Source organism: Chaetodon auriga, chromosome 15, assembly GCF_051107435.1.
Source record: "Chaetodon auriga isolate fChaAug3 chromosome 15, fChaAug3.hap1, whole genome shotgun sequence".
NCBI lineage: Eukaryota > Metazoa > Chordata > Actinopteri > Chaetodontiformes > Chaetodontidae > Chaetodon > Chaetodon auriga.
The window spans coordinates 20,336,566-20,349,755 of NC_135088.1; the positions used below are offsets into that span (position 1 = coordinate 20,336,566).

At 42.8% G+C, this 13,190-nt stretch overlaps 1 protein-coding gene across 9 annotated transcripts in view; it reads left to right on the top strand.

Moving 5' to 3' along the window:
• The window catches only part of tspoap1 (TSPO associated protein 1), a 61,874-nt gene extending 50,182 nt beyond the window's left edge, over positions 1-11,692 (top strand). For 3 of the 9 annotated variants that reach the window (XM_076749941.1, XM_076749940.1, XM_076749939.1), the window contains 9 exons: positions 434-533; positions 2,063-2,205; positions 2,371-2,539; positions 3,402-3,470; positions 4,122-4,169; positions 4,933-5,048; positions 5,140-5,211; positions 5,777-5,896; positions 6,503-11,690. In XM_076749941.1, coding sequence (XP_076606056.1) covers positions 434-533; positions 2,063-2,205; positions 2,371-2,539; positions 3,402-3,470; positions 4,122-4,169; positions 4,933-5,048; positions 5,140-5,211; positions 5,777-5,896; positions 6,503-6,844 — 1,179 coding nt within the window. In that variant the 3' untranslated portion in view covers positions 6,845-11,690. Of the gene's footprint in view, positions 1-433; positions 534-2,062; positions 2,206-2,370; positions 2,540-3,401; positions 3,471-4,121; positions 4,170-4,932; positions 5,049-5,139; positions 5,212-5,776; positions 5,897-6,502 lie in introns of all 9 variants that reach the window. The other 6 variants (XM_076749932.1, XM_076749934.1, XM_076749933.1 and 3 more) reach the window with 4 other exon arrangements.
• The last annotated feature ends 1,498 nt before the right edge of the window (positions 11,693-13,190 follow it).

Consider the following 13,190-nt stretch of genomic DNA (forward strand, 5'->3'; position numbering starts at 1 on the left):
ATGGATATCACTTAACTCCATCACTCAGTAGACAACCTCGTTTTCCATCATCATCCCTGCAGTGGGCAGAGGGAGGTCAGGGAACATGTTCTGTGGCATGTTTTACTCCGATAAAAGCAAGAAAGTCACAGTACGTTATTTAGGAATGGCATGCTAGTTGAGTTTAAACCAGTTAATCATCACCAAGTGGCTTCAGACTTCTAATCTGTACCAGAATTCGTGTCAGTCAAAGTGTGGCTGAATCTGTTCTCCCTCTGTCTCTCTGCACTAACAAGTACTCCAGCACCCTGGAAACCACTCAGCTCTTGTCTTTAACTAGTCAGTACTGCCTTGTCCAGCTGAAGCACAGTCACAGTTATGCTAACTGTGTTTCTGTGTTAGATGTTTTTATTATATACTTATTGTCTCATTTCTTTTTCTGTTTGTTGAACAGGAGCCCTGCCAAATCCCTCCAGCTGAGGCAGGTCCATCATGGGGAGTCCAAGCAGAGCTCTCTTCTAAACCAGCATGCTTGCAGGCCAGGCAACTCAAAGGTCAGAGCGTCTTTCCTTTTCTTCATCCTGTTTCCTCTCTCTCTTGATTTCTTTCCCTCTCCTAACTAAAACGTGCAGTGGAAATGTATGATGAGACGCTGTCACACCTGTACTTTCTGTTGCCAAGTCTTCCGCTCTCACACATGATGGTAGTCAGATTATCACCTTGTGTAGGAAGGTGCTGTAGCAGCAATGAAGAAGAGGGAGAGAGCCTGCTAAGCTGAGAACCGGCTTAACTCAAAGTGGCTTGTCATGACAGGAGGAAGTGACAGACATTAAAATAGTAACCTCGATTAGCCAGCAAAGAAACGTCCTGCAGTGTGGACGTTGAGCCCCTCTCTTCCTCTCCCTCCCTCCACATCTTCTCTAACTCTCTTCTTCTCAGTCACTGATGGGATGACACAGGCTGTACACTCATTCAGTAAACCTGTGCTACATGTATGGGTGCACAGTTGACTACACACCCAAATGCATAAGTGCACACGTGCACACAGATAGAGGAAGGGAGCAGTGAGAAGCTCTGTCCTATTGACTCAAACATTAGTGAGGATGTGAAAGTGTGCAAGTCGTCTGCCCGTGACTCTTGCCACAGATGGGCTGATTCTCTCTAATGAGATAGAGAACATGTCTCTTCGGTGCAGCTTAAAGACTCACTACAGCTCTTCAAATTTGTCGCACGCTGTCAAATGCTCCAGTTGTAATGCTTTTAACCACACTGGGTCATACCTCATGGCTGCTCTGCTGTAGACAGTGCTGTGAGCCATATTTAAAGGCTGCTTTGCATGATCTGTGATGCTGCACCTTTGATAATATTAGTATTTTTTTTTTGTGTGTGTGTGTGTGTGTGTGTGTTCGGTAAATGTCCTCAGATTTTAGATGAGAGAGTGGGTCAAACACTGTTTCCCCTGTTGCTTGCTTGCTGCAGGTCATGAACGAGTGCACGTTTGTCAAACGGCTCACACAGCTTAGGATCAGTGGTTTAGCTTGATTACCTCTTTTAAGGACATGCTTGTGCTCGCCGAACACCGCTCATAGCAGCACTGCAGTTGGTGGGCGGTGGGGGAGGGGAGGACTGGCTGTACTATTTGCAGAACTCATTGCAAGCTATGCATGGCTTGTGTGCAAAGTATGTGCAGTGTAATAGTGAGTTTTAGAAAGACAGAGTTTACCAAACCACAGAAGAGAAGGAGAAAAATGAATTGCATGAAATCAAAAGCTTACATAAAATAATGTATAAATAATAATACATAATTATATATTCTTATTTGTTTTAAGAAAGAAGTCAAGCTTCTTGAACCCATAGAAAATACCTTCAATAGGTAACTGATTAGGATGAAGTCATAACACAAAAGGAGCAATGCATGTGAATCAGCCGGCTGAGAACACATTTAATGATGTCAGTCCTGTGCCAAATGCTCCTGGGTAGCAAATTAAGTATTGTGACTGTGTGTGTGTGTGTGTGTGTGTGTGTGTGTGTGTGTGTGTGTGTGTGTGTGTGTGTGTGCGTGCGTGTGTGTGTTCATCTACAGGGGTTGTTGATTCACCAAAGATGAAAGGAGACAGTGACATACGCATCTTTGTGGCCCTCTTCCCTTACGATCCTGCCACCATGTCACCCAATCCTGATGCTGCTGAGGAAGAGCTGCCCTTCTCTGAAGGACAGATCATCAGAGTACGTCCCCACACGGCTCAGACTCTACTTGACACCTTGACAAGCATGCATGTTTTTTGTTCAAAGCATCCCTGATAAGCTCACATTGACAGAAATGCTACAGCATGCACAGGGTTAAATAAGCACGCTGTTGGAGAAAAACATTAAATGTGCTCCTCTTCCCAGGTTCACGGAGATAAAGACCCAGACGGGTTCTACCGAGGAGAGTCTGGAGGTCGTCTGGGCTTTGTGCCATGTAACATGGTGTCTGAGATCCAGGTGGAGGATGAGGAGACCCGGCAGCAGCTACTGCAGCAGGGCTTCTTGTCCACAGCGGCCTCCATGGAGAAGATAGGTAGGTGACACTGTCAGTCAGATCTAGCAGCTACCTAAAGACGTGCCTGTTGGCAGATTTCAGAACGAGTGACGTGCGTTCTGTGTAAATTCAAACTATGTTGTGTGCTACTAAATGTTCTGTTAAAATCTTTACATTTGGACATCCTTTGCCGTAGGTGTAAACTGTAGCGTTTTACTCATGATGTCATCGCTGTTCATGTTTAAGTGGTAAGTGAAAATAGCAGCACAGGTGTGGCCGAATAAAACATCCACTTTCCAAGTGTTCACATTGACCAGCTATGTAAAGAGACACTGGCAAATCCATGTCTGCAAAAAAAATGAAAGCTGTTTTCCAGATAAAAAGAGCAGGAGGAAGCACTCTCTCTGGCCTGTTGACCATTTAGCCCAACAGGAGGCACATAGAAAGCTCTCATCAGACCACATATCGGACAAACTAATTCAAAATGAACCCAAAACGTTCCTTGAGGCTGTTCACTGTGTTGCTATTAAGGAAGTCATAACCATCTATTCTCAGTCAGTGACTGTTTTCATGCAGGTGTCTAAAAGATAAACTCAAGTCAGAGTGTTCGCCTGTGGTGAGTGGTAGTGAGACACCCCGCAAAAGTCAGGCGGACACTTTGCTTCAGTTTCCTGCTTTCCGCCCACAGCGGTACTCAGATGGTTTAACCTTTCACTTCCACTTGTTCTCACTGCTGTGCCTGCTGCTCACTGGTTGTCATTTTTAAATTGCTCTCCACTGGCTTTTCATTGTCTACTTTTGTCTGGTCTGCTTCTCTCAAAATTTGCACTTCTGTGTTTTCTTTTTGGTTTCTTTTTTTTTTTTTTTTTTTTTTGGTTTTCCTTTCTTAAACTCCATAAAGGCACTCGCACACACGCACAGCTTCCACGTCGCCCTGTTCCACCGCCGAAACCGAGACGATCCAAGAAAGGTGTGTCTCGCTGCAGAATGCGGCCCCCCACCCCTCTCCTCTGTTCTCTTCTCTGGTTTGCTTCTCTTTCTCTCTCTTTCACTTGAGCGTTTGCTGCTTCCCACTCGACCGGGAGGGATTTTTAGGTCAGCTACTGCGGTCATGAAATCAGACAGCTTCCCAGCGTTGTGATAACATATTACTACTATGCATACTGTAGACCTCCTCTACAGTAATGTCATATTGTATAATTAAGACCTTTTTTAATTAAATGAAGTCTTTCTTAGTGCTTATAGGCTCCACAGAGTAACTTCATCTTTCCACAGGTTCACTTTTTTAGGCTTTAGATTACACAAATGTGAAAAGGCACATACATGAGTGCAGTCCTGTGAGCTGTCATTGGATACTCATGTAATTCAGTGCAGACAGAGCAGCAGAATGTGGCAGTATGTCGCTTCTTGGTTGATTCCTTTTGCCAGTATTCTGCTCCCATGTCACAAATACATTACATGATCAGCTAAAGTTCGCTTGTTGGCATCCATCACCTCTGATCTCCATCTGTGACTTTGTGAACTCCAGTGTGATGACTGAGGCGTACTGTAGCTTCAGGCCTTTTCTCCTGTCATTCTGCGGTTGTGCTTATGCTCTTTTCCTTCAACTCATCTCTTCCAGTGGAGTCTGCAGCCCTCTGGGAGGAGAGCGTAGTCTCCTCCAGTCCAGGTTTGTAGTTAGAGCTTTGACCCTCTGCTCTCTGTTTGCACCTGCATGATCAGACACGTGTTTCAGTGTCCGCTGGAGGACAGCATGTGTTGACGTGACGTTTTGTGACCTCTTTTTAAATGGTTGTAAACATTCTGTACTCTGGTAACACCAGGGCTCTCCTTCATTCATTCTCATGAGGGATTGTATGATTATTCGGGGGAAACTGAAGAATTTAACAAAAGTGCATGTTTGTTGGGTTAAAAATAATAAAAAACAGTAGAATGGTATTTCTGAGAGTAGCATACATTAAAGTACCAAATCTGATGTCCTATGTTCTTAAGTTCTTCATTAACCCCCAGCTCTAAAGGTCAAGCAGTCCCGTTTCCTAACTCCTCTTTTCATTTCACAGTTAAAGTGGCATCATTTCATCATCAAATAAATCATTTTTACTAACAGTATTGACTTCTGCACAGTCTTCATCTCGTGGTGAATGCTTGCTGTCACTGATGGTTAAAAACAGCGGCACGGCTCAAGCTGCCTCGACCTGTCTCGTGGATGTAAAAATGCTAACTCTCGCTGCTAATCTTCTGTTGTTTTCACTTTTATTTCACGTGTTTTACTGCAGAGACACGACTTTTCCTCAGCTTAGCATGACGCTGAGTGAGTGAGACACGATGAGCTGCATGCTGATGAGCTGATTGGAATTGCAGAGACGTGTGTCACCCCTCTGATTATCAGGATGTCAGACTGTACTGTTTGCCCCTCTCTGTGTGACTGACAGATCCCAGCCAGACTGCCGCCACCGCAGCTGTGGGTAACCCGGCTCCAGGAGCGCGCAGGATGGTCGCCATCTTTGACTATGATCCACGAGAGAGCTCCCCGAACACTGACATAGAGGTCAGACTTACACACACATAAGATGTTTTTTTGGAGATAAGGCGTAGGAGTAGCTCATTGCTCATTATCTGCCTCATTTCTTAATGTTCAGGCTGAGCTGACCTTCAGTGCAGGAGACATCATACATGTGTTTGGTGACATGGACGAAGACGGCTTCTTCTACGTAAGTGTCATTGCGACTCTAGAATTTGGAGTTGTCTGGTCACTTATTAGTGAAAAGCAGTTATTTTTGCACTGTGTGTGCTGCGGCTCATGCTCACTGTGCACTTCTTCCTGTACTTATTCTCAAAACCACTGCTGAAAACATACAATACATAATTTCCTGTGTGCAAGTTTTTCCAGAAAAGAAATATACATGAGATAAGATCAAAGAAGTTAAGACTTTATTGATCCCTGGGGGGAAGTTACATCACACACAACTATTTGAATGAAATAAATTGAGATAAAATGGAAATGAAGGAAATTAGAGAGATGGCCATACAGCTGTGTACAATATCTACATTGAATTATACTACAGGTATTACAATGAATAACAAAGACAATATACATAACATATTAAAAATGTGATAATAATGTAGGAATAATAGAAATTGCAAACTATCTATAATATAGCATGTAATCTAAAAAACTGACTTTCTGTTGAACAGTTACTTCAGTCGTCGCAGAATATGGACTGAGCCTGTTGTTTAAAGGTGCCCTCGTGTCTTCATGCTGTATTGTTCTTCCAGGGAGACTTGAATGGACACAGAGGCTTAGTGCCCTCCAACTTCCTGCAGGCCTTACCAGAGGATGCTCCGGCAGAATTCGTCCCTGCTCAGCCTGCACCAGAACCTAAGAAAGAATTACAGGTAGCTTAGCGTGTCTGTCTAATGTGCCCTGCTGCATGTGCAGCTGCGGACGACCACATTTGTGAGTCATTTTCACGAACCCCCTACATCAAAAAGTTCTATTTGACTTATTTTTTTCATCTCTCGAAAGTATTTCCAGTGTGGGGTGGCTGTTGTTTTCTGTTCTGTTTCTTTAATTCTGTGCTGTCACTTTTTTTTTTTTTTTGCCCCGCTGTTTCCTGCATGGCCTTTTGCAGAAGCAGAAACGAACTGTTCACTTTGAGACGTGATCGTAAGTGTTTTTAGATAAGACTGTAGCAGCTCAGTGACCAGCACGGGCCTCACCTTTCCACTCCCTGTCTGTGTCCTCCTCCCTTCACCTTAGCTGTAGTTGTACAGCTCCTTTGCATAGGATCCTGCCCCTTTTTGGTTTTAGTTGATTAAAACACAGGTGAAAACATAGAGATCTCAAATCCACCACCACCTCCTTTGAGTGTGTCCTGTCCTCGTGTTTTCCTTTGGTTTGATGATTGTAAGCATCACGAGGCTTTAGATATTGTTTAATTGGGATTTAGAGTGCAGTATATGTGGCATGCTCCTTCTAAAAGTCTCACTTTCTTCTTCAAGGGTACCTGGACGTCTTCTACAGAACCACAAGATCCTGGGCCCTCAATACTAGAAGAGGCTTTGCCCCCCCAAACAGAACCCTCTTTTCTTGACCCAACAGAGCACACAGACCCACAGCCCAAACCGGCAAGCCCCACTGCAAGCCCCACATCAGTCCTGGACCCTGCCCCAGGTCCAGCTCCAGGTCCAGCTGCAGTGGAGGCCTGCAGCTCCCCTCCAGCCCCCCTTCCAGCGGACAGCCCCACACAGACAGACTGCTCGACACAAGGCAAGAAGAAGAAAAGCTTTTTCTCCAAAGGCAAGAAGCTGTTCAAAAAGCTGGGATCCAGCAAGAAAGAGTGAGAGTCTGGACATGTGACTCTGAATACTCGCGTCACATTCAAAGCACTTTCTCTGTCTTCACTGTTGGTAGTCTGCGAGGTTTGTGGCGATCAGATCTAAAAACTGATGCTTTATAAATTATACATTTGCCTTAGAGCACTGCTAGACCGGCTGTTAAATTTAGAGTGCTTTAAAACATCAACATCCAGCTTACAGAATCACAAGAGCATGTAGAACTGCATGGTGAAGTGTGCAAACTCACAAATATATTCTCGAAATACTTCCTAATTATCTAAGCATTTGCAAAAATACAGCTCATGAAAGGCTTTAATGCTTGATATAAAACAGTTATCTCCCAATGGATCCGAGTTATTCAGAAGGATATTGAACAGCAGACCAGACTCAGCTAATGAAATATTAGCTTTAATGTTCATGAACTGGTGCCACTTTAGTTCTTTGAAGCAAATGATTGGAGGCAGCAGTCTGTCTCTTCCTCTTTGTGACTATAAACAATGCACTATCCATCCTGAATGGATGTACCTGTTTTAAATACGTCTGCTTGTCCCTCATGTGTTTCTTGTCTTTGGGAGTATTTATATAGTACTTTGTACAGAACATGTTATTTATTTGTATCAGACTCTTGCCCTAATCATCACCGCATTGCATGAAGTGACACTGGGGCAGGAAGTTAGTCATATAGAGCTGTCAGAGACAGTGTAGTGTAGTTCAGAGCTAATGATGCGGTTTGAGGTCAACAGACTGTTTATTGAAGTTGAACATACTGTTAAATGTAAAGAATGTGAAGGCTTGCCCTTCTTTGGCGTGTGTGTGTGTGTGATTGGGTGTGGGTGTGCGTGTGTGTGGGTGTGGGCGAAGCTGCCCAGTCTGCTGGTGAGACTGAAAACAGATGCCTTTCTCAGACATTAACACGGGAACTCTTGATGTTTGTGACTACAGTCACTACTGGCCTAAATGTTGCATACGATGTATTTTCTGTCTGTGTGTGAGTGTGAGGGAGGGACCTGCAGTGGGCTCAAACATGACCAAGTATCTGCTGAACTGCTCTGTCAGCTGATGGGGCTGCAACTCATGATTATTATGAACTCATTATTGAATCATTTTTTATTAGTTTTTTTCAATTCATTGATCAATGGTTTGCTGTGTAAAACACAAAAAAGCTGTGAAAGCACTAATCAGCCCAATGTGATGTCATCAGATGTTTTGTGTTTTCAGTTCAAAACCCAAAGGTTCAGTTTGCTTTAATGTAAGAAAATCAGCAAATTCTCACATTTGAGAAGCTAAATTCCAACCAATAGCAGTTGGAGGTGCGCCTCACAGTCAGAAAACCTCTGGACTAATCGATGAATCAAATGGTTGCAGCTTAAGCTAATTTATACTCCAAAATGACATCACAGAAATACTCTATCTTCATTTCATGTCCAGGCTGGAGTGGAGCAGTCTCCTCAGTACTGCTCACATTACTCAACCCAGCAGTTAGCAGCCTGACGCTAAAGCTACAGTCTGTCATCCTTTGGGATTCAGTTTGGTTTGAATGCAGCATGTCGGGTGTCTTCACATACAGCACAGCGAACAGGAGCAACACTTGCTCGTTCTTAGTCGTGGCACTGCTGTACTGTGACAGACTCTGCAATAAGATGTTTATGTATCTTTTCTTTTGCCTCCATGTTAGAGTAGAATGGAGTTGAACTTGTGGTGCGTGAATATTGGGTCAGACAGTGTCGTACCATCTCTATCAGCCCGTGCAGTGTAGTGGTGATTAGTTTTTTGTGTTCACACATTTGCATCGTAAAGCTGACGACTGTTCGGTTCAAGCTAAATAATGCAGCTTTAGCAGTACGGTGTGTTCGGTGTCTGTTGATAGTTTGCGATCAGCTTTGATGCCGTTGTGTGGAGCAGGCCTTAGTATTCAGTTACATCACATGCAGTGATCGTTCACTCTGATTGGATCTTTGATCTGTGTGACACAGGGACGGTGGGTAACTTCTCAGGTTTTTACTTGTAGTTTCTTATTAATGCTGAGCCATGTGTTGACTCCGGCTGTCAAAAACTGCAGAATATGCCAAAATCTTAGGTGCTTTTGCCTGTTACCATAGCTACAAGAGACCAAGCATCCAGCAGCATGGGGACACTCAGGCCGTGGGTCTGGGTTGAAGCGTGGAGCTTTGCTTTGAAGATCAGACCTGATTTCACTCACACCTGATGACACAAGTTGGAGGCAAATTTTTTCATCAATGTCATGAATGTTTTTTTTTTTTTTTTTTTGTCAGTGTTCCATGTAGGGATGCCAAGAAGAAAAGGGAGGGTGACAAAGACACTTTAGATGAGGAATAGCCGGGATTGAGGCAAGACTAAGGCTGTACTGTATGTTTTATTTTATTTATGCTTTTTTAAAGGGGGGTGGATGCTCAAACGTTGCCGAAATGTACAGCGAATATTTGTACTGATCTTGTATTTGACGGCCTTTAATGCACAAGTTAATCCTCTACCTGCTGTGTAGTGAGTAGGCGGCCCCACTGTTCACTGAATAGGACCCTTATAGGTAGTGTTTTAGCTCAGTTGCTCATATTTAGCCTTACAAGAAGACCTTGTTTAGTCTTAATATGTTGTTTACAGGATGTTTATTGACTGCATGCGTACCAATGTTATACCCATGTTCGGCCTTATTTATTTCACTGTCACGTTGTTTTTCTAGGCTGACTCGTCTACAATGTTGGAGTTGTAGATTGTTGATGCAGTGGAGCGGAAGCTGTAGGAGGTGTGTGTATATAATGAACAGTGTCGGGACTTGTGGTATATTTTCATACAACGCGGGAAACTTTCTTTTCTTTTCTTTTTTTTTTTCTTTCCTGACCTGCATTCATTGTTTGAAACCAGTGAACGATTTACCTTTTTATATATTCATGTTTTTATTACCCTTTTGGAAGCTCATCTGTAAATACTTTTCTTAATATTGTTTTTCAGATTATCTTTTTTTTTTTTTTTTTTTTTTTGCATGTCCAGGCTTTGTCAATGGAGGAACAGTAACTAAAGATGTAGTGCACAGAGGACTCGTTGACTTGAAATTGTGATGGTTTCTTTCAATATGGATCTTTTTACAGGAATAAAGTATGTATATTTTCACAGAAAGCAGAGTGCATGTGGAGTTCCTGGACACACAAGTTTCAACCAGATAAGTTTTAATCATCTTTATTGCATATCATACAGGTGATACATCATATGTACAGAGTTATCTCTTTCATGAATTAGAAAATGGAGGAAAAGAGGTGCATGCTCTGCTTGCCGCCACACACCACCCATGTGAACTGACTGGGGTAACACTCTGGGGAATGCGTGGCCTTGTGAGGCAAAGCAGCTTCCTCTTTTCTGACTTCCTGTGCAGGCTCCATGCTGGGCCTGTCCTCTCCCTGAAGCCAACAGTACACTCATCCATAAAGTAGGAAACACTACACTGTGGCGAGGAGTTTAGTAGTGCTTTCTACTTTATGGATGACTGCACTGTACATCCACTGCTCCTCTTCCGCCTTCTGCCGTCTCCCACTTCTCTCTTCTTCTGCACCTGCACTTGTGTCTGCAGCTGCACACACACACACACACACACACACACGTACACCAACCCCCACCCAGATACACTTTTACCCCAAACTGAAACCTCTCAGCTCAACGCACACCCAACGCTCAAACCTCCCTCGCCTTTGTCAGAGCAGAAAACGCACACTTCCTGATTTGTCGTGAAACATTTGCATGCATAGTTTTTCGGGCGGCTCGCTCAAATCTAAGTGAGGCCTGTTAACATTTTTTGTAGGAGACGAAACTCATCTCAAAGACCCCTCCTGTATGTCTCAAACTGTCTCTCACTGCAGTTTTTGAGGCAAAAGTCAAAAGTAAGCCACTAGCCAGAGGAAGTGCGATCTTGAGGAAGCCATTTTGGCAGGCATGAGTAAGCTTTTCTGTCTGGGCAACAGATCACTTGGTACATTCAAAAGTCATATGAAATAAGTTCAACAATAAGTGCAGACTTCTGTTGTTAAATCAGAAACAAGTTGGTGCGAATGCAAAGACCCAGTTAATAAATTCAACACTTAAAAAAATAAAAAAATATTACAGTCACAAAAAGTATTGTTCAGTTTTAACTACAGTGTTTTGTTTTTTTTTATCAAAATTCCAAATGGATTTCTGAAGAGAGATCATTTGACCACAGGTTACATCGAAGAAATGCAGAATTAATGAAGTAAAAGTTGGAACACTGACATATCCGTAATTATCTGACAGAAAAAAAAGTCTTTTTACCAGTCATCACAAATAATTGTAGCATTAAGTAGTCATCGCCGTCCATCATACTTTACCTCAGCCTTCATTTGTTGTCTCTTGTTTAAGTGAAGATTGTCCAGCTGCCTCGCAGGTGTCTTCTGCCCGTCCAGAGAGTGGATGAAGAAGAAGAAGAAGTTGTCTCCTTTTGAACCCTCCACAACCACGTGACGCAACCACAGGAAGAGGTCTAACAGTCACAGCCGCTCTCCTTCTCTTCTTCCGTCTTCATTCTGCCTTCTGCAGACGCTTTTTTTTTTAAATGCTGACAGCAACTAAGATCATTTTTCCACACTTCAGTGTGACACGACTACACGGGAAACAATTAATCTCAACATTTCAGATTTCTGAGTGTTAGATACAAACATTAGCTCATCCCAGATTTCCTTGTAATACTTCTTAATTGGCTTTTTCTTAATCAACTTCAGATCAAATTCATTTCAGCCTTAATCTCAGTTTGTGATGCTGTGCTGCGAGTCATGATGTCATTTACATACACATGTTGTGCTTCATGCAGTTTTGTCCACAGCACAGTGCAATGTGGAGTTGAGTAAGAAGCCCACAATGATGTAGTGAGCGATTACAACACACACCATGAGCACATCTGTACTGTTCCCTCCAGGTGAATGTGAACTATTTCCTTTATATTTCACACTAGCTTCATTTTATTCACAGTTTCATGACGCGTGTGTGTGTGTTACACATGTATCAAGCATTCACCCTCAGATCGCCTGTGAATGCTCTGAGCTCTGGATACATCTGTGCAAAAATTACTGCAAAGGGACGCAGGAAGTGCATCAGTCACCTGATGACTAAAACAGTTCTTGTGAGATGATGGTTTCACCGATAATCTGTCTTCCCTTGCGAAATGGCAAAGCCTATTTACTGTTAGAGGAGTTCATCTGGAGTGATCAGTGTCGGTTCAACTGAAGCAAAGCCCACCAGCTCAGACAGAAGCTGCAGAATGAGGCACAGCAGGAGCTTTGTGAGCTTATCAAACATCAAAGTATCATTTCAACTGAAATCAGTTGTGAAACTCCAAATACATCAGCAAAGGACAGGTTCAGCTTTTTAAGTGTCCTCACACAACACTCACATGCTCACTTAGAGCGGGTGACTGTAACGGTGGCTGTAATTGTTCCATGTGAGTGAACAGACTCGTTTGCATGTTGAGCGACATGTTCATCACTGTGATTAGCATACCTTTCTGCTGGTTTGCTAAAGTGAAAGGCTGCAGCTTTCAGTTCCTGGTAAATGTTAACGTCCAACTGCAACATGTGGTTTCTCATAATGCTAAGAGCAATCCAAATACACTGCGGATGGATTAAAGTTACACTGATGACATGTAGTGAGGAGTTATTAGCACTTGAGTTTTACTGAGAGACCGCTGAAGTGTTGAGCAGAGTGTACTCTGTGTACAGTGACAACTCACAGATACTCATATAGTACCAAACCGATAATATAATAATAAACGAAAGAACACAAGCATCATTAGCAAAATGTCTAATATCATAGTATCAAACTGGTTTATTTAGTATTCGATGTGACATTATTCGATTGTTAACTGCTGCATCAGCGTCTAAGTAGTGCAGTTATTGTGGAAGCTGCTTGAGGTGGAGCTAGTTGTAACTACTTTATATGTGATTTCTATATGATTATGGTCACCAGACAAATCTGAGGTGATTAATGAGAGAGGAAAGAAGAAAAAAGAAAGTTCTGCGTCACAAATTTTGATTCATTTTTTGGCCGTTTCTGCTTTGTTTCGTGAAATGTCTCTATCTTTTAGCCTCAGTGGGCACTAAATGGTTTTGTAAATGAAACCCTGTGAGTTCAGGGGGGAAATCACTATTTGGTGGAACATCTAGCTAACATACACATCTGACATGTGTCAACTGGACATAGTTTTACATTAGAGGTCACAAACCAAATCTAAATCTGAAAACTCACCATAGCTGTCACATTCAACTATAGTGGAGTAAAGATATGTATCGTTTCCTCTGAAATGTAGTGTAGTATTTACTATAAAGTAGCATAAAATGGA